Below are 26,005 nucleotides of genomic sequence, written 5' to 3' on the forward strand. Positions count from 1 at the left end.
TTGATTGTCCTTTCTTTCCAGCAACAAATCTTTTGAGGTTCCCCCTCTCTATTAGTGGATCAATCTTTCTCTTGAGGTAAATACAATCCTTTATATCATGCCAATGACCTTTATAGAACTTACATAATTTTTTTTATTTCTAGAATCTGTAGTTTGCTCTTGATAGGCGTCATATTACACATATTTACATGCACAATTTTTTACATTCTTATGCATAATTATCTCGTTTTATGCTAGAATCACCTGTCTTTTGGTTCCTTTCACGTTTCAGGTCATTATCGAAGGACATTGTCGATGAGGAAATCGCGCAACGAACGTAACTTAATCCATCACATGAGTAAGGACTAGCATCCACGAGGTCGGACTAGACTCCCGCGTCTTGAGTTGTTGTGCAAGTGCCATTTACGGCGGTACACACGGTTTAGCCTCGCAAGGCCCGGTGGTGGCTCAAGACCCACCCATTGCAAGCACGAATCCTGAATCATCGGTTTCAAGACCCGGGCACTGACGTGTTGTGTTGTGAGGCGGGCTTGGCGAGTGCCACCACGGACTATATAGGCAAAAACAATTTGGTGAATAGGGGGTTCGATTTCAAAAAGTTGATATTGCTATTTACGTAGCTACAATCTAAGACAGTGAATCTATCGATGCAGATTAGCACAAATGGTGAGTATCAATGTCGTATTCTCGGGAAAAGGTAAACCTAGACCTGCTATAGTGTTTTATGTTATCTAACCTAAAAAAATCAATGATGTTTTGTTCTATGATTAATTATGAACAAACAAGTTATTAAATGTCAAGTTATCTGAAAGGATTTAGGAAAACTCTTGAAGGAAAAGCAAACCCTAGAGGACCTAAGTTAATTGGATTTTTGTAAAGATAAAGATTAAATTGATTATCAATTACAATTACCCGTGAACGAAGTCTTAACTGAATTCGGTTTCCCTCTCGAGATAACCGAATTCCTAAACCTAATAACCTAAAGTTGGAATCTCTTCCTAACGATCGATTATTCGATTAGCATTAAGATCTAACCCGACTCTATTAAGCTTTGTTAATTCTTAATCCGGCTAGTCAATTGCCCTTATCTCTAAGTGATTATTAACTAGTTCTTGCTATTCAGTTTTTTGATTACTAAATGAATCTCTTAATTACATAAAGCAATCTAAATTCCACCATTCACAATGTCTCATGAATAAAGTGACTTCTCATTAATAATAAAAGCAAGAAGAATCAAGAATTGACAATCAAAATCTCATAACATTAAGATCAATCCACAAACATAGGAACCCCAATTGGGTTCAACAATTTAGCTACTCATACTAATACGCAACACAAAATAAGGAATAAAATTAGAAAAGTAAATTAAAGGCATGTACACCCTTCTCTTTCAAGTTGGATGAGAAACCCTAATTTTCCAATTCAAAATATCAAACCCTAATTTGCCTCTTGAATCCTCCCAAATCTTGTCTTGATCTTCAAATCGATGTTAAAACAAGTGTAATCCTTCCTTCAATTAATGAAATTGATCTCCCAAAGTCGACAACTGAGGTTTATAAACAAATGAATTGAGTTTGTATAATGGAAATCAAGTCAGAAAATCGAACCCCCTATTCACTAAATCATTTTTGCCTATATAGTCCCTTCCAACGGTCACCGGTAGGTCGTCGGCTCTTGTCAAGACGGCAGAGTTCGTCGCACAACCCGCACAGATTCAAATTGTGTTGACCTCTTCCAGTGTGCCAGAGCCAGAGCCGAGCCACCACGGCCGGAGTAAGCGGTGTGTGATCTGGCAGAAATGTGCACCAAATGCCACTTCGATGGTAGCTTGACAATTCACGGCACGTCGGTCCAGTCAAGGTGCTCAACCTCGGATTGCTAGTCTTTACTCAATTTGATGGATTCTGGTCCGTAATTGCGCGTATTTTCCTCGACTACTGACAATGTCCTTCGATAATGCCCTGAAACGTGAAAGGAACCAAAAGACAGGTGATTCTAGCATAAAATAAGATAATTATGCACAAGAATGTAAACAATTGGGCATGTAAATATGTGTAATATAATGCCTATCAAATCACCCCACACTTAAGCTTTTGCTTGTCCTCAAGCAATCAATAACTCAATACATGCACAAGCAACAATCACCCCTCAGAATCCATGCTAAAGTTCACAACTCAACCCTATTCAACATATAAAGAATGAAACTCAAGTAATTAACAACTTATACACCTTTAAGAAAGAACTATAATGATATCATCTTGAAACACAACTTACATAACAAATCAGCATTAAAGACTAAGAACCATTGCCTCACAGGAATCTCTCAAATCACTCACAGTGTTTACAGGTAAATAAGAAAATTCCCTTAATGCAGCTGCACAAAACATGTTTACCATAAGCTTGCTCATAAATCTCATCTTCGCTACCGCGAATAATTAAATACCAAAATCAAAGGGTCTTTTCAAGGGTTTTAATGAGGCTGAGGTAAAGGTACGAATATTTGGATAGAAGTGTAAAGTATACTAAAAAATTATGCACTTAATTAAACAAAATGCTTCAGGAACTGAGTGCTAAACAATAAAAGTATTCACTAAGCCTTATTTGAAGTAAAGGATGCTCACAAGAGTTAGATTCAGAAGAGCTAAAAGCTAAGAAGTAAGTAATAATAATATTTTTTTTCTTTCTTTTTTTTTATATATACTATGTATATATATTACAGCAGCTTATGTAGCGGCTGCTGTGGTTATTGACATAAACAATAAGAATGAATATCCAATTTTGGATTGAAAGGAGCATCAAAGGATGACTAAAAAGATTATGTGAATTAAAAACAATGTTAAGCACTATGATTCCAAAAACATAACACATAATTACTCAGTATACATGGTGAAAGGAAAGATAAATGTGAAGAATGATGTATACGTAGTGATTAGGTGTAAATTATGAAGAAAAGGTTACGGCTCAAACTGGCTGACTAATGGAAACAGGGGGTAGACTTTTGGTGAGATATGGTGAAATCCTAAGTTGCCCAAATCATCTAATGGTATTCAAAAATTCATGTAAGTAATGCTAGCATTACATCGCTTTTGTTTTGTATTCCCGATTTATCCACTAGGTCCTTCTGGCCTGGTTTTGCCTTAGTTTTGGTGTCATGACACCCATATTTCGATTCATCCTCTTTTTCCAAAGGATTACAAAGCAAGTTCTAGAAAAGAAAGTAAGTACAACGCACACTCAAACAAGAAAATTCATGAGCATAATGTGCAATGGATGCTCAATTTTTTGGTTCAAAGACTCACGTTTAAAGTGGCTAAAATCTGCAACTGGTTCCCAAACTTATCAATTGAATCATCACATAAATTGAATATGAGGTTGACATAATCAGAGTTCACAATCAAAGGTTGTAAATTCATAAGGAACTCAAGTAACACCGGTTTAACCCGGCCAAATTGACATGTTGAATACAGTGAAATTGCTTTCAAGAACATAAGATAAAGAGGGACAATTAAGTACTAGTGTGTGAATTAAGTCATTAATTACGAAAGGATAAACTAAACTTGAATGTCATGCAAACCCTAGGTCCTAACATCCTAAGCATGGCCCATTATCATTACTTTTAAACAATTAAGAGAGACCCACCCCACACTTGAGTATAACAATGTCCACAGTGTTAGAAAAATTAAAACTGGGTATAGCATATGACTTGCACATCATAGTTCTTGAAGATCATGCTTAGTGTTCATTTCAAAATGGGAAAGCATAGTGTTCTACTAAAATAAATTAACATGAAAGGAAATAACATAAAATTAAGCATGCAAAAAGTAAGAAAATAAAATAAAATAAAATAAAGGAAGGAAAATAAAAAGAAAAAGGAAAAAGAAAAATAGCATAATTTTTTTGTTTCACTGCAAGGAGTCTGCTAATGGTGTATCCTCACTGGTTGGATCTGCGGGAAGATGAGGAGTAGGGAAAGTCGCTGAAGGAGGGGGCGGTGGTGGCTCAGGGTCCCTCAAGCATCCTGCCAGATCGAACTCCATATCATCGATGAGCAGATGATTTTGTGCTCTAGCGTCCATCATCTTTTTCATCTGCTCCACTATGAAGTCTATCTGGGTGGCCTGCCTCTCCAACCCGCTCATAAGCTGCTAAAGCATACTATTCAAACTGCCAAACTGTGCCCTAGTCTCCTCTTGAAACTACCCAAACTGAGTATAGTGCTATCACAGACCTGGACTCTGATCTGCTTAAAAGCACTTGTCCGAGCACTTTCGATGTCCTTACAGAATAAGAGGATGAGGCTCCAGATGGAGGCATAAACACTCCAACTAGGTTAGGAATCCTAACATTCGAGATCCCAATCGACGGATCTTGGGCTCCTCTAGCCGCTGCCTCTCTAGCTTCCCTGACTATTATGTTTACAAGCCTGTATTCTATACCATGCGGATGTCTAATAGCCGTGATCATCTGCATGTTGATCATCTGTCTGATCCCTAATGGTGTCATGTCACTAACCTAGTCTCTAACAGACAATCATCCAATACATCCACTCTCTTGGCTAACCTAGTCACGTACGGGCCAAAATAACAATGCATCTTCTTCTAGGCGTCTACTATAAATGAACGGACTTATCGAGCCAACAAATATCCCAAGTCTAACTTATTCTGATGTTGCATAGCCTAGAGGATGAAGACATCAGTCTGTGTTACTGCTCCAAGACTATCTCCTCTACTTGTAATAGTGTAAGCTAATAGGGTATGGAGATAGCGGAGATGATCCGGAAGGCTAGATGCCTTAAACCTGCTTAAGTAGTACATTTTTTGCCTAAGTACCAATGAGTCCCACATGGTGTTGTATGATATTGGGTTGATGTAGAGACATCCCTAATACTCCTCCCTTGAGATCTCATGTTCAGTCCATAATCCCAAATGCATGCCGAATTGTGGGACTGAGACAGAACCTTCCTTCCCAAGTTCCAAATAAAATCGTGAAGTGGTGATGATCCATTATAGGAAGAAGGTGGTCTTGAGGAACTCAATCGTAAGCTCACGGTAGGTTGGCTCAATGATATCAAAGAATCACACATACGGTAAAGTCTCGAACAGAGTGCGCACATCCTGAACCAATCCCACTCTTTCCAAGGATAAGTCGATGCTAACACCCATCATCATCACTCGCTTTCCATCTCATGACTTGGAATTGACTTTCGTTATCCGCATTAGGGAATGTCCATACCGTGGCGACCCAGCGTGGTGTGATTCGCACATAGTGCCTTCTTCGACCCTCCGACTAGTTGCGTTTGTTCTCATGTCTTGCTGGTTGCATGCGCGCGAGAAGGAAGATGTTCCTTCGCTTCTCCGATTTGTCACCGGGTCAGCTGAGCTTATTGATCTTTGATCAGATCCTATATTACCTAATGCAATGAATCATTAGTTATTCTGCATAAGAAATCAAGTTAATCGAAATCCTACCAAAAATTAAGAAAGATTATGATTTGACTAATAGAAAACTTTAGAATTAACAAAAGACTAAAGCCTCAATCTCCTGCATAAACTAATTAACAAATACATTCCAACCTACTTTATTGTGCACCAACTAACGCAACTTTATGCTAACAATTGTTCATAATAAAATGCCATAGACAAACTTTATTTCCGCCAAACCCCACACTTATCATTTTCATAATCGAATTCACAACAAACATAGCAACCAATGTAAATTAAATCTAACTGAGGTCATATTGAAGCAGTGTAACAATGTAAAACTACAAACATAGTAGCACATTCTAAATAAAGTGTATGCATAAAAGAAAAACCAAATTAAAAGAAATAAAAGCAAAAAGTGAAGAGACTTACTTGGAATTGCTGAGAAGGTAAGGATGAGGAGAAATGGAAAGAAACACCTTGGAACTTAAAAAGTATAGCAAAATTTTGAAAGCCCTTTTTATAGCAGCACGAGCAGGGGTCAAGACGAGGACAACAAGGTGATTAGCCAACAAGGACTTACTGGCTGGTCACAGAGAATCTTAAAAGTTGCACATTTAGACAATTTGCGCATCAGCCGCTGAAATGCCTGTTGTCTGACCCGGCCTTGTGCAAGGCCGAATTGGCTAAGTTTCTCAGGCTTTTTCTTTACACATGCTCGGCGATCCCTGAGTAGCTGCTAATGTTACGGGCCTACCGGCCTGTGTCACACTAATGTTGAGTGAAATCAATGTGTGCAGTTGATTCCGGGCTTTCCTTTACCATCTTGAGTCGTCGAACTCCCTACCGCATTCGACATACATTCTCACATCAGTAGTAAGTAAATCAAATGGGAGAGTCATACTTCACTGATTACTAAAAATCCGACATAAGTTATTCCAACACTAAGTTTATATAACTATGTTTAATACAAAAAGTAATTGTTCTAAAGATCAATAAGCATGCAACAAATGATAACATAAAATGGACCGAAGAAAGAGCATAAAACTAGAATGGGAATGCCTCCCACGGGCACTTCTTTTTTATTCTTGAGTCATTTAGCTGGACTCAATATGAATCATCATTGCAGGTACAACATCATGTTAACCCGCTGCTTAGTCTCCAATGAGTTTCCGTGATACACCTTGAGCCTATGTCCATTGACTTTGAAATCACCCCTGTGGATGATGAAGCATCGTCATGGGAAAACTTAACCATGAAGGCCTCGAACATCGACTCTCGAGCTTCTGAATAACCAAAGACGTGAGTTATATAACAATACTCTATCTCCACTGAACTCCTCGGGACCTTTCGAGCCTCGATCCCCGCTTACTCTTCGCTTCTTAGCTTATAAAATGAGGAGTTTTCATACTTCGTTGACGCCATTCCTCCAATTCACCCGACCGCAATCGGTTTTCCTTACCCGCAGAATCAACATCAAAATTGCAAGTTTTAAGGGCCCAAAGAGCCCGTGGTTCTAATTCGACAAGTAAATGACAAGATTTCCCATATACCAAATTATAGGACGAAACTCATGAGTCCTATATGCAGTTCTAAATGCCCATAATGCATCATCTAGTTTGGAGGCCCAATCCTTCCGACTTACATTCATAGTTCTCTCTACTATACATTTTAAACCCCTATTAGTAACCTCAACTTACCCACTGGTTTGTGGGTGATAGGGAGTGGAGAACCATTGCGTTACACCATAGTGCCCGAGTGCTTTCTCCAATTGAGCGTTGCAGAAATGCATTCCCCTGTCATTAATTAGCACTCTAGGTGTGCCGAACCTAGCAAATAACTTTTTAAGGAACCTGCAAACAACTCTAGCATCGTCAGTAGGTAAGGCCTCTACCTCCGGCCATTTGGAGAAATATTCAACAGCTACTAGGATATACTTATTACCATTTGAGGAAGGGAAGGGTCCCATGAAGTCAATACCCCAAATGTCAAATATATGGCATTCGCCTATACGCCGGCATCTCATCACGGGCGGGAGATATTACCAGATACTGACAAGCGGCCGCAAACCCTGAACAAAGGTTCTAGCATCCTAGAAGATAGTTGGTTAAAAGCTGCTGTCCAACCTTCTAGCAAGATGGTTCACGCATGGCCTCGCAGATCCTTCATGACAATGCCTCAAGATCTGGAGACTCTCTTCTCCATAAACACATCGGCGGATGACCTGGTCTGCACACACTTGATATAGGAAGGGGTCTTCCCAAATGTAGTATTTCAAATCAGCAAAGAATTTCTTCTTTTGCTGATAAGTCATACCCTTTGGTAAGACCCTAAACACATAGTTAGCATAACCAAAAAACCACGGAGAATCGGAGTATACCTTTAATGAATTTAAGTGCTCCTTTAGAAATCGATCATCTATCATGCTCTCATCAAGTGCATACAAGCTTGGATTCTCCAGTCTGGATAGATCATCTACTGCCAAATTTTCTGTGCCCTTTTTATCTTTAATCTCAATGTCGAATTCCTACAATAATAGAATCCATTTGATCAATCTTGGCTTAGCATCATGCTTATTAAACAAATACCTCAAAGCTGAATGGTCAGTGAAGACTATGGTCTTTGATAAGACGAGGTATGATCGAAATTTGTCGAAGGCATACACGACAGCTAACAACTCTTAGTGTAATGTTCCTGGGCTCCTATTAACATCTTGCTAGCATAGTAAATGGGTTGGAACTTTTTATTAAACCTCCGTCGCTACGACACCCCAACTACATAGTCACTAAGCATCATACATTAGTTCAAAGGTACCCAATCGTGCCCCATGACTGGGTGTGATAATGTGGGTCAAGTTCCTTTAATAACTCAAAAGAAGATACATATGCATCATAAAAAACAAAAGGTGAATCCTTAACTAGCAATTGAGTAAGAGGCCTAGCAATTCCATAGAAATTTCTAATGAATCTTCTATAAAATCTAGCATGGCCTAAGAAACTCCTAACAGCCCTAACAGAACTAGGTGGTGGTAACTTAGATATTGTTTCTATTTTAGCTCTATCGACTTCCATCCCCGCATGTGAAATCTTATGCCCTAGAAAGATTCCCTCTCTTACCATAAAATGACACTTTCCCCAATTTAGCACCAAGTTAGCCTCAATGCACCTAGCTAACATGCGTTCTAGATTTGCCAAACAGTGAGAGAATGAGTTACCAAAAACAGAGAAGTCATCCATAAATACCTCTATCGACTCCTCAATCATATCATCAAAAATGGCCATCATACATACAAGCGTTCACGATTTGCCCGAAGCATTCATAAGTAAAATGTCCCGCAGCGGTGAAGTTATCTTCTCTTGGTCTTCAGGTGCAATTGGGATCTGAATATATCCTAAAAAACCATCAAGAAAAACAGTAAGACATGTGTCCTGCCAATCTTTCTAACATCTAATCAATGAAAGGAAGAGAGAAGTGATCCTTCCGAGTTGCATCATTAAGCCTCTTGTAATCGATGCATACTCGAAATCCTATTACCATCCGCAGTACGGCCTCATCCCTGCCATTTTGAATTGTTCATGCCTCGCTTCTTCTTTGCTGGGGGCTCACCCAAGAACTGTCAAAAATAGGGTAAATTAATCATGCATCTAGGAGCTTAATTACCTCCTTTTTCACTACTTCCTTCATGTTCGGATTAAGCCGCCTCTGTGGCTAAACTACTGCTCTATAGCTATCCTTCATAAGAATCTTGTAAGAACATAAACTTGGGTTGATCCTGGGAATATCAGCGATTTTATAAGTGAAGGCCTTCTTATACCTCTTGAGTGCATCTAGAGTTTTTGCTCGCTCCTCAGGTGTTAAATTTGCTGCAATAATCATCGGTAACTTTTCTTACTCATTCAAGAATCCATAGATTAAGTGCTTAGGCAGCTCCTTCAATTCTAAGGTCGGGGGGTCCTTGAAAGAAGATTTCACTTACCGTACTTCTGACTTGTCAAGAGAAAGAAAAGGATCAAGATGAAATTAGGCTCGAAGTAATAACTAGCCGCCTGCCCAACACTTACTTGATGGGCCCTCCTCCTCCTCTCCTTGCAAGGCTACCTGCAAAGGATCATCAAGCAACATTTCCTATAAGTGAGACTCAACCAAATTATCCACAATATCAATAGAAAATATAACATCATCATGGTCTAAAAAGTGTCTCATAGTAGTCGCTAGGTCGAAGGTGATGGTCTCATTGTCTACCCTAATTTTAAGCTTTCCATCACAAACATTTATTATAGCCCTAGATGTTGCAAGAAAGGGTCTACCTAGGATTAAAGGTATAGTATTCTCACCTTCTATATCCATAACTACAAAATCTACAGGAAAAATAAACTTGTCTACCTTAACAAGCACATCTTCAACTATACCCCTAGGAATCTTTACAGTTCTATCAACTAATTGAATGCTCATCCTAGTAGGCTTAGGTTCATTCAAACCTAATTTATCAAACAGACTAGTGTTAAATTTATACTAGCTCGTAAATCAGCTAATACACCACTAATAGGCAAATCGCCAATGACACAAGGAACAATAAAACTCCCTGGATCTCTTCTTTTAAGTGGCAGCTTATTCTAAAGAATAGCCGAACACTCCTCATTCAGAGTAATGAGTCCCAAATCCTCCAACTTCCTTTTATTGCTCAAAATTTCCTTTAGGAACTTTGCATACTTTGGCATCTGCAAAATAGCTTCAACAAAAGGCAGGTTAATCCGCAGTTGTTTAAACAAGTCAAGAAACTTACCAAACTGCTAATCAACCTTCTCTTGCTTAAGTCGAGTGGGAGCAGGGGGCCTGGTACTCTCTCCGCTGGGCTCTTTTCGCTTCTTCCACCTTTTCTCCTCCCATTGTCTCGTGGGGCTCGCCTCTAGCTTGCTTATCCCGCATACAAACATCCTTATCATCGTACCAAAGGTAGAGAGCTAGACAATTGCTTACAGTAAGGTGTGAGCCTTGCAATGCTCCCTAGGGTTTAACTCTATTGTGCTAGGGAGCGATCCTTGTGGCATCTCAAACAACATCTTAGAAATCTGCCCAATTTGACTTTCTGAATTCTAGATAGATGCCTGTTGATTTCTAAGGGCGCGTGCATTTTTCTGGAATCTCGTCACGTGACAAACTTCATCATCGGCCTCCTCCAAGTTAGATTTCTTTCACCGGTGGAAGGGGTTTGATGGTATAGCTTCTTCAGCTTCTTCGATTGTGGTGGCCTTGATGCAATCTCTAAAAGCCTGTGGACCCTGGGCGTTGTTATTTCTCCACCTGAAATTTTGATGGTTACCCCAGCCGGGGTTGTATGTGCTGTTGTATGGGTTGTTCTGCTGTCTAGGGGCATTATCCATGTAGTCTACCTGTTCTATGTCAGCAGAAATAATAGAGGAAGAATTATTACTAGGAGCAAACATACCTCCCGCATTACAGTTTGCACTGTAGTGCAGGCCATCGTAAAATTCACTTATTTCCGTGGTCTAACTTAATAATCAGAGCTCCACTCGGCCTAAGCTAGGGCTGCTTTGTGGGGAGTCTAACTGGTTGACCGTTCCTTGTTTAATCGGCCGACTCCTAGAGGATTACCACTGGTAGTTGTTCTTGGCCATCTCCTCTATCGGTTACCACGTGCGCCTCCAGTCGCCTTCTTCTTGTTTAAAGCTCCACCTGCTGCAGCGTCCACCATTTGCCTCGTAGTAAGGTTCAAACCACTGTACAAGGTCTGAACCTGCATCCATACTGGTAGATCGTGGTGTGGACAACATCTCAACAAGTCTTTATACTTCTCCCAGGCGTCGTACATGCTCTCGTCGTCCATCTGCATAAAAGAAGAAATGTCATTTCTCAATTTAGCAATTTTAGCTGGAGAAAAATACTTGTAAAGAAATTTTTCAGCTAATGATTTCCAGGTTGTAATAGTGTACGGTGGAAAAGACTGCAGCCATCTCTTTGCTCTATCCCTTAAAGAAAATGGAAATAATCTCAGCCGGATAGCATCATCGGTAGTTCCATTTATCTTGAAACTGTCGCATATCTCCAAAAAGTTGGCTATATGGGCATTGGGATCCTCACTTGGCAGCCCCCCAAACTGTCCACTTTACACATTTGGCTTTATCTCAAAATTGTTAGCTACCATCGCCGGTCTGAGTATACTCATTTGTGTCCTATCCAAGGATGGTCTAGCAAACTCGTACATCGTTCTATTTGCGTCCACTGCGGCATTTCCATTGTGATTCACCATCCCTTGTAGTCTATCTACAGGTACCTCAACCTCAATCTCCTCCTCTTCTAATTACAAACGCTTTCTTAAGAGTCTGAGGGATCATTCTAGATCAGACATAGGCTATATAAGTTCAGAGTTTGAGCTCCTGGTTATAAACTACCTACAAGTGGAATGTAGCGACCAAAGAACAATAATAGTTAAAAAAATGAAAGAATAAAATAAAGCAAAATAAAGACAGAAAAGTAAATATGGCTAAATTAACAAAAACACAAGTTCGTTCTAGTTCACACAAAAAGTAAATTCCCCGGCAACAGCGCCAAAAACTTGATAGGGTTTGGATACCTTATATCACCCTTATTCTTCTAAACTCACATCAAGATGTTGATCCTTGATGTATTTAGAGAAAAAAGTCTTTCTCACTACCACTCATGGAGTCACTCCTTCTATCATCCTTATTCTGTTGCTTGGTAATCTTCGTCGGTTCTCCTTCCGACTTGGTAATCTTTGTCTAACCTGATGAAACTTTGAGCTTGGTCTATAAGCTCGATGTAAAAATCTGGCAGGTCGATGGTTTTTTTGAACTTGTTCATACATGTATTATTGGTCATTGCATCTATGGCCATATCCTGCTTGAGCTTCTCTACCTAGACAACCTCCTTATTGAATCTCTTTTAGGCTCTCATATCGCCTCTGAATACACTTCTTTATATCATTGGATATCTTTCTTGGAGGTATGTTGGTGATGAACCGAGCTTTAAATAATTTAGCAAGTATAGCAAAGTTATCTATCAAACCATCTAGAAAACTCGGATACCACTTATGAGCACTTTCTTTTAGGGTTGTCGAAAAAATCTTGTACCTGATTGGATCTAATACATTAGGTAACCCCATCTTGATGTTAAAATTATTAACATGGCCTAATGGATCCCCCAAACCATCATTGAAATCTAAAAGGACCTCATCTCTCATTATCCTTTTCATACGATACTTTTTCAAAGCATCATTTATCCTCTTATTGATTATCTCATCAATCCATTCAAAGTCATGAGTTTGAGAACTGGAACTCTCCTCCTCGGTATCTCTAACTTGGCTATTCCTTTTCTGAGACCGATTATCCTCTGTCTGAGTATTTGTTGTCCTCGAAATTTGGATGGTCAGTAGCAGACCAATATCAATGGTATGCTTGATTGTCCTTGGAGCTTGGCTAGTGCTAGTCGGTGTAGCTTGCCTCACAAGCGTCTGAGCTAAAACACTCTTATAATACCTTTTCATCTCCTCTACCTGCCGATTATACATACTAACAACATCCTCTAGCGTTGGCTGCCAAGGACTTTGAGGAAGACTAGGTGGTGGAGGTCGACTCTGAGATGTGATTGGCAACGGAAAGAATGGTGGCTGCAAAATAGGTACTGAAGGTCTGTGCCCTATCTCCCTCTGCCACGTAGTTGAGATATCCTCCACGGGCGGTGACCTTTCCAGGTATAATTTCTATTAAAGATCTCAGATATGGGGTAATGATTAAAAAGATTCCTTCTCCAAGGTTAAGAAAATGGTATGGTCGGTCTAGGAGGACCTGGGATTTGTTGATTGACCTGCAGAAGAATTGAGGATCCAATAGGTAGATTACTAGCTCCAACTCCGGTTCCTAGTGGAAGAGCATCCCCACTTTGATTTTGACCAAATGCCATTTAGCTTGATGAGGTAGAGAAATAGAGCTTTTTTGCATAAAGTTTACGGTGCTAATTGATAATTCGGTTGTTGAATGAGCTATCAACAAGATCTCCAATGGCTGATCTGATCTCTGTAGTACCTGCAAAGACAGATAGAAAGTGCCGGACAGGAATATCCGGACGCTTACTCTAATGTTTAAGTTAGTAGTTTGTGAAAAGTTCACTTAAGTATAATAAGTGTGTAAAGTAGCATATACCTGTAAATATGGTGTAGTGGTTCTTTTTATAAACGCTGAAAGTCTTCCAATCCTATTAGAAATGGAACTTTCGCGTTTGTAGGTCGTCCTACTTATATAAGGACTTGTCTTCTTAGTTGTTATTAAAGTTCTAGGTCAGATTAGACTCTTTGACTAGAGTCGAACATGACACTATCTCTAAGGCTCCCTATTATAGTAGAATACAGACTTGGTCAACCCCGTCTTTTTTGGTGCATGACAGGTTGGTATATAATGTTTAGTTATCTATTATTATTATTATTATTATGGTACATGTATTATAAAAATGGCTTGAGGCAGGAGGCTTAATGTCTAAAGGTAGTGAAATAATGGTGGTTGGAGGAAGAACGACAGTGATGCAATGGAGGAAGGAGATGGGGGAGAGAGAAAAAAGGATGGAGGGACCTATTTGATTATTTGCTATAGTCCAAATTGCATAGAGGTACCCCCTATTTAAAATTGGTCTAACAATAACCTAAAATTTAATATGTTTATTATATATATTTATATCTAATTAGTAAATAATTATTTTAGGGCTTAAAAATGATAAGTTTATATTTTAACTACCGAATTGACAAAAATATACCTTTAATTTCCAATACTTGGGTTCCAAAATATATTTATGATTTTTAGAATTGCTCTAAAATAGTAATATATATTTATTGATTAAATCAATTTTATATTAAAAAGATAAAAGAAAATCTAAATAGATATATAACTAAATGCAATAAAATAAAGTAATTTAGCTTAAGAAAACATAGTGATCCATCATATAATAGACCGAAAATAATATTAAATACTGAAATATCCAAAAAAATTTATTTAAATAAAATAAAAATTTCACGGTGTTACAATCGCCCCCAAATGTGTCATAAATGGATTGACTCGAAAACATTTATACTAAACTTAAATTCGTTTAACTCCATATCATGTTGTGTTATTTAAATAGGTCGTGTCAAAAACTACCAGCCTTACCCCAAATTTGATAGTAAAATTGAGATTGAAGTGGTAAATTGCCCCTTAAACTTGTTAGCTAGGTCAGATTAACTCCAAATTGAAAATTATCACCAAATTATCTCACGCATTTTATAAATTAGTCAGTTTACCCCAAATTTACATGAGTGCATTTTACACACATCTAAAGGCAAGTGAACTATATTAAAAAATATAAAAATATAATGTTAATTTTTTGTTTTTTATTAAAAAGTCTTGACATAATGAATAATAAAAAAAGAAAAAACAAGAAAATTCTTGGCAGAAGGATGAAACTCATCACATTCAAATTTTTTTTCTGAAAGTGCAAACCCATGATTGATTGTGCAAGCAGCAACTTGGGAAAATCAATTTTCTCACAGATTATGATGGCAATAGCTATTGCGCGATGGAAACCATGATGTGAAAGAGGATGAGAAGGATGACGACAATTGAATTACATACATACTTAAAAGTAGTTCATGTAGAGTAGTCAAATGAGAAATTACAGTTTCATTAATAAATTGAGCCAATCTTGAAAAAAATCAAAAGTGTTGATTCTTGTAAATTAAAATTTTGTGTAGCCACATAATGAAACATAAAATCATAGCAACTTAGGCCATCCTTCATCAGGCAAAATAGCAGTAGCAAGCTATAAAATGGTGTCGATTATTTATTTAGTTATAGATGAAAGGGTGAGAGGAGGTGAGCGAATTTAAGGAGGAGCAAGTCGGGATTGGCATCTTTGTGGAGATTGAAAAACGACTTAGTAGTAAAGTGCTGCTCATTTGAAGATGACATAAGATTATTTATTCGAGACTTAGGAGAAGAGGGAGTTGTTAAAATTGAGTTGAATTGGTGGCTACCATGGATAAGGATTGATTGATGAGATCTATTTTAGAGGTGGTGCCATGGATAAGCTTTTGAGTAGTAATATAAAAAAAGTGTTATAGAAGAACAAAAAATAACAACCACCAATCATCCAAAATATAATAAATCCTCAAATATATCCTAAATCTTATCAAATTAAAAATCCTCAAACCCTTTAAACCAACTATAATTGTTCTCCGAATAAGAGCAAACAAACAACCACCACCTAGATCCACCTATGAGGTCTTCTCTACCAATAACCAATTTTAGACGGTGGTGAGTCTTTCTCATTATTATCTATGTAAAGTTCAGTGGTGTATTTATTTATTTAATCAATTGATGGTGGTGGTGAGATTAGTAACGATGGTGGTGGTTGTTGTGAGAAAAGAAATTAGGTGGAGAGAAATTAGTGATAGAGGAATTTAGAGTTCAGGTTTTTAAAGGATTTTAGGAAGAAGACAACGCTGGAGAGGGGAAGAGAGATAAGCAAAGTTTCTTTATTTTAATATACCTTTTACTGTTGTAAAAATGGTTTACATAAAGTTTTTATTTTTTAATGATTGTGTGTCTTCCATATGTGTTATTAAGGTTTGAGAAACGGGTGAATTATCCAAATTGTCAAAAGTGTTAGGTAATTTAGCCATGATTTTCAATTTGGAGTTAATCGGATTTGGCTTACAAGTTAAAGGGGGCAAATTACTACTTAAACCATAAAATTGGTTAACATCGTATAAGTTTGATCCTCAAATTTTGGAATCAGGCTCAATTTAGACCTTTTTCACTTTTACGACCAATTTAGCCCTTTTTTGAACAAGTTAGTTAGACTTGCTATAATAAGAGCATGAAAAAAGTGATAATTGAGGTTGACTGCAAAGTTCGAGGGCCAAATTGAACTCAAAACACAAATTTAGGGACTAAATTAAATTTTATTCTAAGTTAAAAATTAAAAATAAATATAAATTTTTTAAATACTACAAAGCATAAAAACATCGAAACCAACTCATCACTGCCACAAATAACACTTTTAAATAAAACTTTACTAGCATTATTATTAGAAAAATAAAAAAGTATAAATGAGATTTTACGATCTAACATCACCATCTTACCTCTTTAATAATCTCCACGTACTTCTAACCATCAATTAAAGAAAATAATACACACAGAATCATTGTTAACACTTACAAACATATCAATACAAAGGAATGAAAACAATCTAAAAAACGGAAGTCATTACTAGCATCATCACTAAAACCAAACCACCATCAACTTATTTATTTGCTCAACCAACTAATTGTAATCTATAATATAAATTTAATATATAAATTCAAAAGTAAAATTAAAACAATTATAATTCAATTAATTTTTAAAGGGTCATATTCCGAATAAAAAATTGAGTAGCTAAATTGAGCCGAGATTAAAAGTTGGGTAATCAAGTTGGACTATATAACGCATGAAATCCACTCTTAAAAAAGAATTAAAATGATCCTATTCAAGAAGTTTAGGGATTAAATTAGCTATGAAAAATAAAAAACAACCAAATTAATTTGATTGGAAAGTCCGAGGGCCAAATTAAACCTTGTTTCCATGGATTCCATTAAGATGAATGTTCAATCCCATGATAGAAGGTTCAATACCTAATTAACAAAGTCTAGCCTTGTTCATACGCTTTAGTATCGCCCGACCCGCTCAAGCGTGCTCAAAATATTTTGGGCTTGGACAACTCTTTTTATGTTAAGCCAATGCTCGTTTATTTTCTAGACAGATTTAAAAATATTTTTTTTTGAAACCTGCCTAACAAGTCCTGTCTGATCCAAAAATTATAGAAAAAATATAAAATATTTTTGTGATGGATTGAGTTTAATAAAAAACTTAAGACTGTATAACCGGGCGGGCCGGGCCTAGATTTGAAAACTTCCCCTTCCAAACCCGGCCCGGTATAAAATATTTTATTTTTATGAACAGGTTTATGAGAGCCCGGAATAAACCTACTCATATATATAAAATCTATCATATATCCATAATGGGTGAGACAAATTTTGTCTACCCCGTATAGTATTCAGCACTCAATACAGCACTGTACTCTCGTGGTGAGTGGCTTAAATTATCAAAAATACGAAGTAGATAGAGAGGCAGGGGAAGGGAGAACGAAAGAGATGAGCTGGTGTTGTAATCTTTCTCCTCCAAGAAGTCGGCTTCTAGTGGGGGATTACTCTTTACAATTAAAGAATCTTGATCTTAAGCTTCTTTCTCTGGTGACTTCACTTGCATTGCTTCTATTGACATACCTCTGGTTCTCCTTTTGGTCTTTCCAAATGAAATGCGTTAAATTTGGTTGTTTTCTATTTGTTTTACTTATTTATTTATTCAGCGAAATAAGCAGAAGAGGAGGCAATTCCAAAGGGCTTCAAAACTCGTGGCTTACTATGGATTGAAGACACCTCCTTATCCACTCGTAGGTCTTCTTTGTTTCCCTTTTTCTTGGTCTCTTTAAATAAACTAAAAGCTGTTTGGACCATGTTGCTGTAATCCATTGCAGGAAATACTTTATATTCCTTTCTTTTAATTAAAAAAAAAAAGAGAATCTTTTGTGTTGGTTTGGACAGAAATAGAAAAAGGAAAAGAAAGAATTCCGTATGATGCTATATCTTAGTCCACCAGACTAACATTTCACGATTAAGTTTTAGCAAAAATGTGTATGTGAAGAGTGGACTTGATGCAGATATATACTTTTGTTGCCTATATGTCTAGAATTGGTAATGTTGCCATTTTCAACAGAACAATCTTATATGAATCTATTTCACGCATGTAGGATGCCCTAGAACCGTATATGAGCCGAAAGACACTAGAGATACACTGGGGAGAACATCACCGAGCCTATGTGGAAGGATTGAACAAACAACTAGCAAAGGATGATATCTTATATGGGTATACAATGGATGAACTTGTCAAAGTAACTTATAACAATGGAAACCCCTTTCCCGAATTCAACAATGCCGCTCAGGTATTTGTATGTTCGTAAGCCTCTTGGTATAAATTCTTTGATTGATAATTAATTCCTTGGATAACTTAGTTGAAGTGGTCTGTGGTGTGGGAATATTCACATTATGAAGCTTGTTTTCGTCACGACAATTATTGGCGCCATCCAACGTTGGAATTTGGATGTAATGACTGCTTAGTTTAGAGTTCAACTTAAGTGGATGCTCGTCTTGTTGGATCTTACAGTTCTGATTTATTTATTTATCAAAGTGGATAAATTTCTGATGTTATCTTAGAATTCGATTCTGTGCTTATAGTGGTTATTACGTGATTTTTGTTCTAGCTGACATGTACTTCAGGTCATGATAAAATCCCTTCTTCACAACTTTGGATCACAAACGGATGAAAAGAAAAGTACTTAAAAGTCTCCTCTTCAGTCTCTGAAGTTGTGAGCTTTGTTATATCTCCTGATTGTGAAAATATTTCTGAGTTTAAAATTTCGTACTTCAAATTTGAGAACAGTTATAGATATGTTTGTGACACAAATAGGGAGAATGCCAGTTAAGTTTAAAAACTCAAGAGGCTTAGAAGGCTCTAGGTTCTACATGGGCTTGCTTGAGTCAATATTGAGTACTTTTTAGTCTTTAAAGGGTCTCAGATATGTCTACTTTGATAAGTTAGCTGCTGGTCTGCTATATTAATTGAAGGGTAAATAGTTTCCAGTTTTGCTGGTAGAGCTGTCAGATGTATTAGGAGTTCTTACTCTTATTGCAAAGTCTTTTTTGAGCTTAAGATAGCTTAGTTCTTTGTAGTATATTTTGGGGTTTCAAATCTAATAAGCATTGAGATTCAAATGTCTTTAGGGTTTAGATCTAATCTGGCTTTATCACACCCTTGCCTGTAATGCTTGTCATTCGTTTCCAATTCTCACTGATAAAAATCCCTGCAGTTGTTGCTCTTGAGATGTATGATGAATTCTTTCATAAGGTGTGATGTCTTTTAAAGAATGTTTTTATGTGAATCCTAAATTTCTCATCTATTATTCTCTGTGCACTGTTTATGTTATTGCCTCAAATTACAATTCACTTATTTTCATATTTCTATTGGCCTCATTTACTGGTTCTCCTACGTCAGTTTGGCTCAGATTTTGGAATGTACAAGGTTGACAATTGACTGGAATTGACAGATAGGATAACATAAAGCTTGTTTACCATGTGTTTAATATATGCTTCTAGCATTCAATTTTCTGGATTTGGAAGAGTGGGAAATATACATTTTCAATTCTCATCTTAAATATTCTTTAAGAAACTAAAATGAAGAGAAAATGCTAATGCAAGTTTGTTGAGATTTTCTTTGAATTTTTGATGTTTGTGTAGCATTTCACTCTATGATTTTATGTAAATGCCTTATTAGTGGCATCAGACCTCTTGTTTGTTTAACGATCAAAATAGTAGTGAATGTTGATATAAAGAGTACATTGGTTGTAGTGAATGAGTAAAAGGTGGCATATAAGATTAGAGTGAATTAACTACTGGCATCAGGATCGAGACCTTTTCCTGCCATATCACACTTATTAATTCTTTTCAACGAGAACGGTTAAGATGAGACTTAAAATATTTTTTTCCCAAAAGTTTATTTTCCTCTTTTCTGTCATTTTACCTGTGCAATTTTGGTCTTCCGAGTCAGTGTTTGATATTATCTCCTTTCATTGGACTGGAAACTGGAAACTTGAACTTGTTATTCAATTGATCTTGAGGGCATGGCACTGTTCTCAGCACAAGATTCTTTTTACTGAAAGGAGAAACTAAAAGAGATTTTTACTAAATATCTGATCTAACAGGTCTGGAATCATGACTTCTTTTGGGAATCCATGCAACCAGCAGGAGGGGAGATGCCCGAACTTGGGGTGCTCCAGCAGATTGAGAAGGATTTTGGTTCCTTCACAAATTTCAAAGAGAAGTTTATAGAAGAAGCTCTTACACTATTTGGCTCTGGTTGGATTTGGCTTGTCTGTAAGTATTTTCTTCTGTTAATGCTGTTGCTGATTCCCAAAAGAAAAGAAAAACTTTGTTCGGTGTTGTCTTAAAACTTCAAGGTTTCTCTGTTTTACACTTCATTTGCGGGTACTGCCCTCAGGAGAAAGATTGTAACCTTCAATCTTGGAGACCTCTCACACCATGCAAATGAGATTTGGATGAATCGAACTGCAAGTCTGGTTTACTGAGTACTAGCTAATTGGCATGGCCTTAGTTTATCAGGAACTGCTTAATTGTTGGACATATGATTGTTTAACATGCACAATGTTTTATCGGCATGGCTTTAGTTTATCAGGAACTGCTTAATTTTGCTTTCATGCACAGTTATTTTCAAGTAATTGTTTTCCTATTAATTGTTAACTTTTTTGTTCAATTGCTTGTAGTGAAGAGAGAAGAGAGACAACTTGCTATAATTAAAACATCAAATGCCAACAATCCGCTTGTATGGGATGATATTGTATGTCAATTCTACATTCTATTTACATCAATTGCACCTTATCAATTGCATTGACACCATCTCTTTTTTCTTGCAGCCAATCATCTGTTTAGATATGTGGGAGGTAAATTATAATCTCTCTCTCTCTCTCTCTCTCTCTCTTCCTCTCTCTATCCCTCATGCACACAAGCATGCACAGTAATATGGTAGATCAACATATTCATGTTTCTTGCATTGGAATTTGATTATTCTTCCTACTTCTTGCAGCATGCTTATTATCTGGATTATAAGGTATGCCATCACTGCCTCCTGTAATTAATACCCACAATGATATACTTTTTTGTTGATTATGGCCTGACTTGAAAACAGAATGACAGGGGGAAGTATGTGAATGCATTCATGAATCACCTGATCTCTTGGAACGCAGTGATGGCACGCATGGCTCGTGCAGAGGCTTTTGTTAATTTAGGTGAGCCAAAAATTCCGGTTGCTTGAACTTTTGGTGCCAAACGTCTATGATTAAATGGTAAGAGCGGAACCTAGATAGAACGCGGAGCGCCGGCTCCCGACCGCTGATAATTCATCCTTTGAGGACCATTATAGAGGAAGATGCAGTCGTGTAAAATGTGCTATTTCTTTCATGTTTCCTCTAGTTTAATTCTTATCTCATTGTGATAGAAACAGGTGAGTTTGGATTAGGGACTGCCGGAGTATCAGGTATTTTTGGAAGAGTAAGAGGTAGTTTTGTAGAATCTCATTGTACTAGTTAGTCTGCCCACGTTTAAAGAAATCAGTATTGCTTTTTGGGTTAGTTTCGAGCTTGGTTACTGAATAATAGGTTAAAACAGTTACTGGAAATCTTATGGAAATGATATATCATGCAACACTAAACCTCCTTTGGCTAACTGAATATGATTAGTTAGATGCTGCACAAGAAAGAGGCAACAAATAACAAAGTGGAAAGCAGCATTGTTACCATGGATGAGCAAAACACATAAGCATGAGTGAGACCTGAGTTTTAGCTATTGAAAGAGCCACAATGCTGTCTGATCTCAACAGCATTAGCTGACTTGACTCCGATCTAAGCCTAATTTTATCATAGCCGCAGCAAAGTAATTGAAAAAGATTTGTTGATCTTCAGCCATCATATTGACATTACTCCGAGTCAATGGGTGGTAAGCCAACATCTGATCTTTGGATAGCAATCCAAGCCCCTTTTGAAGATTACGGAAATAAACATTGTCAAAAGTAAATGGTGTGGTAACATCATTCAGTGCAACCACAGTTGAGTCTGGATGTGTCTTACGGCGGCAAGACCCTCGAAGGCTAACTGCATATTGCTGGTCCATGGTTGGATCTATGTCAAATGTCTTGTTGTACCCATAAATTCGTGGCATGAATTCCTTACAATGAGAAAAACCTATGGTATGTGCACCTGACAAAGCTACAGAGAGGTAAACCTTTGGATCTGAAAAGAGAAAATAGCTGAGGGATTGTTTGGTTCACTCGAGGAAAGTTGCCATTCACTCTTGATGCCTTAGAAATAAGCCCATCTCTTCTTCCCTTCTGCACTTCCCATCTCGGTCCTCCTACCTGCAAAGAAAAAAAAAAAATATTGACATATTTTATTAAAAAATATTGAATTTAAATTTTAGATGTATAGAATTTTTATTTTTATTTTTAATATAAAATTTTAACTTATTTTATTTTAATCATTTCTAACTAATGACAAATTGACATATTTATGATTAAAGTGAAATTTAATTATAAATATGGATAAGATTTATATTTTTATGAATTGTGATTTACATCGCTAGTTTGTTTGTTATATTTAATTTTACATTAATTAGCTTCGCTTCCATACTACAAAAAAATAAATCTGAACCTGAAAAATTGTTATGCTAATATCTTTTAATTTTTATTCTTATCTTTTTTCTCTTTTCTAATTTTATTTTTGCCCTTAAGTTTTTATTTCTGTATATGTTTAAATTTCTATTATTTTTTACGGTATAGATAAATGTATAAAAGGAAAAAAATCAAACATAAAAACTAAAAAAAAGTGACGTCATAGATTAAAAACGAATATTGTACTATATATATGTGGCATGGGAAATTATATGGCGATTTTGTTATCTAGAAAGTAAAATTTGTTTTTAAGTAATTATTATTTATTTTTTCTATCTTAAAAAATAGTCATCTTTTTTTTTCTGCCCATTACAAATAACAATTATTTTATTATTTATTAATTTAATAAGTCACAGTTAAATATTTCCATTATTGATTAACATAGACATATTGACAGATCGGTTACACCTCTACTATTGAAAAAATGACTGATCAAGCAGACCTCGCTTCGCTGCTCTTGTCTCTGTCACCAGCTTTTTAGATCTCTATTGCCATGAAGGAACATCTCTACAGCACGAGAGCGGCATATCGCGGGTCAAAAACCTTTGGTCCCTGTCCGTTGACGGAAAAGAGAAAGGAAGATTAGGCTTGTGAAAGGATTGCTGTCAAGCTCGACTCTTAAGCATCAAGATCACATGTTGGATCACTGCCAACGGATCATCATATTATCACTTGCAATGAATTTTTATATTTTTATACTTTAAAATCATAGTTTTTATAGAAAACATAATAAAAATATTTTAGAGAAATAGTGATAAGAAAGAATCATAATAACTAAAAAGGCTACATTTCTTAAGCTCTATATAAATTGAAAGCCAACTACCTTTTTCTGTTTGGTGCTATAGCAAAGTGGAGATAAAATAAGAAAAAGGAAAAGTTATTGTTGACTTCGTCGAAAGTGCTGAATTTCTCTTACAACGAAAATAAGAATTTTGTTAAATGAAAGTTTACTCTTCAATTTATTGCTAAGAGTAAAACCTACATGCCTAAATTATCTGAGCATTTTAATAATTAAGTATTGAATCTTTTAAGAGATGAATTTCTGGAAATTTTATAAAAAATTTATGGATTTAATTTAAAGCCATTATATGATAAATAAAGAGAAGAGTCTAAATTCATGCATTTTAAAATTCTTTATAATTTAAAACTACTTATTTTTTAGAATTTTAATTTCCTAACTAAGAGGTGGAAAATTTTAGAATTCATAATTTTGAAAGAATAATAAATTGTTATAATACTTTTTCATTTTAATATTATTCTTAATAAATGTATATAATTCCAAAATTATGCTTAACTTTAAATAAAATAAATAAATTATAACTATCAATTTATTGTTTTAATTTTAATTCAAATAATATAATTTTTAAATAAATCGAATTTAAGCTAAATTGTAAATATATGTTATTTATTTATTAGTTTTGTACATAAATCATACTCTTACAATATGGCAGCATTTTCTTTTCATTATTTTTGAGAAATTTAGTTTAAATAAAATACAACATATGAAAATTGGCATGATAAAATATCAAATACTATGTTTGTTGTGAATACATAGATGTGTTCTTTGGGTAAGAAGAACGAAAAATAGACTTACCTTAGATTAGAAAAACAAAAAAACAAGAACATGCAGAGATAGAGATGACAGTTTGGCTGAGTCGGTGAGCAATGACCCTATGCGGTTAAAAATTACAAGAGAAAGGGGGGATTTTACCTTTAGTTTTGAGCCCGTGAAGCCACTTTTTTGGGGGTATGGACAAGGCTAGATCACATGAGATGGGTTTGTCCTGCTCACTGCTATTGGTGGGACGGGAGTATCTCATAGCAATGATTTCTCTTTTGTTTAATTATTTCAGGAAACACTCATTTTTGGGTTCTGCATGTGGTCCATTAACCGATATATTACAAGTAAAAAATTTTATTTTGTTTACAGTTTAATTTATATGTATTTTTTATATAAAAATTTATATTTTAGTTTTTATGTATGCCTGAAAAAATATGTAAAAAGAAAAATAAAATTAATATGATAAATTATGATAAGAAGATAATATAAATAATATGAAGAAAAGAGTTACGTAACAAGTGAATCAATAATTCTATTTAATCAATTCTAGATACTTACTTTTTATATTTTCATTTAAATATTAAGATTTTTATTAAAATATTATAAAAGTAATGATTAATTATCAGTTAACGTGAATCATTGAATTTTTTTTTTTTCTTTTAATATGATATAGGTATTTCTATTAGTTTTATATAGTTTAAATCCATTTATGATTTATTTTAAAGGTAATTACTATTTGCCTTCTATATTTGTCTATATTATATTAGTTACCTCCTAACATTTAAAAAATATTTTTTTTATTATTTTATATTTTAATCTTATATTAAAAGTCTCTTCCGTCAATATTTTTGTTAAACAATCGTTAATTAGATTTATTTTTATACTATTTACCCTTTGATCTTTGGTGTAATATATAAATTGCCCCTTATAGTTTATTTATTATACTAAAACTCTCTTGTCTAATTTTGATACAAAAATCAATTTTAGTGTTTGTATAAAAATAATTAACTAGTGTTCTTTAATTACTCTAATCTTTAGTATAATTAAATTCTAATAAAATTTAAATATCTTAAAAGTACTTATATTAATTAAAATATTAAAAATTATATAATTTAATTTTATATTGTTAAAATAAAATAGATAGTATTATTATTATTAATTTTATGATAGTAGAATTGTAATTTTGATAAAAAGTTTGAAGATCAAATTATATTTCTTTTATCAATTTAGATTTTTATTTACATTGACTTTCAAAACTCAAGGGGATTTTAGTGCAACAAATAAAATATAGGGGGCAATTTGTATACTACATAAAAAATTGGAAGCAAATAGTATAAAACTAAACCTAATTAGTGATTGCGTAACAGAAGTTTTAACGGAAGGGGTTTTTAGTATAAAATTACAAAATAGAAGAATGAGAAAATATATCTTCTAAATGTTAGGGGGTAACCAGTATAATATGAAAAAAATACAAGAGGCAAATAGTAATTATCCCTTTATTTTATACTTATGAGTATGGCTTTTTCAGAGCTCGCCCCAAGCGATTGCAATTATGTCATTGTGTCGGAAGTTGTCTCACCCGCACTAGATTTGATTTGAAAGTGAGCCGTCTGAGAAGAGGTCTCAAGGGATCA

General features: G+C 35.6%; 2 protein-coding genes and 1 non-coding gene across 7 annotated transcripts; 2 read left to right on the forward strand and 1 right to left on the reverse strand.

The window, feature by feature from the left end:
* Positions 1-11,191: 11,191 nt before the first annotated feature.
* Positions 11,192-11,298, forward strand: LOC112535151. The gene has a single exon (XR_003079339.2). It is a non-coding gene; the product is annotated as a small nucleolar RNA R71 (small nucleolar RNA).
* Positions 11,299-17,462: 6,164 nt separating this feature from the next.
* On the forward strand, positions 17,463-21,716 carry LOC8276651 (superoxide dismutase [Fe] 3, chloroplastic). Of its 5 annotated transcripts, none has more exons than XM_015720316.2 (8): positions 17,463-17,709; positions 17,826-17,909; positions 18,267-18,464; positions 20,274-20,445; positions 20,853-20,926; positions 21,003-21,029; positions 21,173-21,196; positions 21,275-21,716. In XM_015720316.2, the coding sequence occupies exons 1-8, from the start codon at positions 17,611-17,613 to the stop codon at positions 21,398-21,400; spliced, it is 804 nt and encodes a 267-aa protein (XP_015575802.1). In that variant the 5' UTR covers positions 17,463-17,610; the 3' UTR covers positions 21,401-21,716. The 5 variants fall into 5 exon arrangements, with proteins under 5 accessions (XP_015575802.1, XP_015575804.1, XP_015575803.1 ...); XM_015720318.2 differs by having other exon boundaries at positions 21,283-21,716; XM_015720317.2 differs by having other exon boundaries at positions 20,853-20,911.
* Positions 21,717-21,765: 49 nt separating this feature from the next.
* On the reverse strand, positions 21,766-22,302 carry LOC8276650 (peroxidase 50). Its single transcript, XM_002520868.2, has 2 exons — positions 21,976-22,302; positions 21,766-21,831 (listed from the first exon to the last, which is right to left on the reverse strand). The coding sequence occupies exons 1-2, from the start codon at positions 22,300-22,302 to the stop codon at positions 21,766-21,768; spliced, it is 393 nt and encodes a 130-aa protein (XP_002520914.2).
* Between the last annotated feature and the right edge of the window lie 3,703 nt (positions 22,303-26,005).

The sequence above is a fragment of the Ricinus communis genome, chromosome 8 (genome assembly GCF_019578655.1).
Source record: "Ricinus communis isolate WT05 ecotype wild-type chromosome 8, ASM1957865v1, whole genome shotgun sequence".
NCBI classification, from domain to species: domain Eukaryota; kingdom Viridiplantae; phylum Streptophyta; class Magnoliopsida; order Malpighiales; family Euphorbiaceae; genus Ricinus; species Ricinus communis.

Coding starts and splice junctions, on each gene's coding strand:
- LOC8276651 (XM_015720316.2), top strand. CDS start 17,611: ATGAGCTGGTGTTGTAATCTTTCTCCTCCAAGAAGTCGGCTTCTAGTG. Junction 20,446..20,852: donor TGGTTGGATTTGGCTTGTCT/GTAAGTATTTTC, acceptor AATTGCTTGTAG/TGAAGAGAGAAGAGAGACAA. Junction 21,197..21,274: donor CTTATTATCTGGATTATAAG/GTATGCCATCAC, acceptor ACTTGAAAACAG/AATGACAGGGGGAAGTATGT.
- LOC8276650 (XM_002520868.2), bottom strand. CDS start 22,302: ATGCCACGAATTTATGGGTACAACAAGACATTTGACATAGATCCAACC. Junction 21,832..21,975: donor TAGGCTTAGATCGGAGTCAA/GTCAGCTAATGC, acceptor TTTCTTGTGCAG/CATCTAACTAATCATATTCA.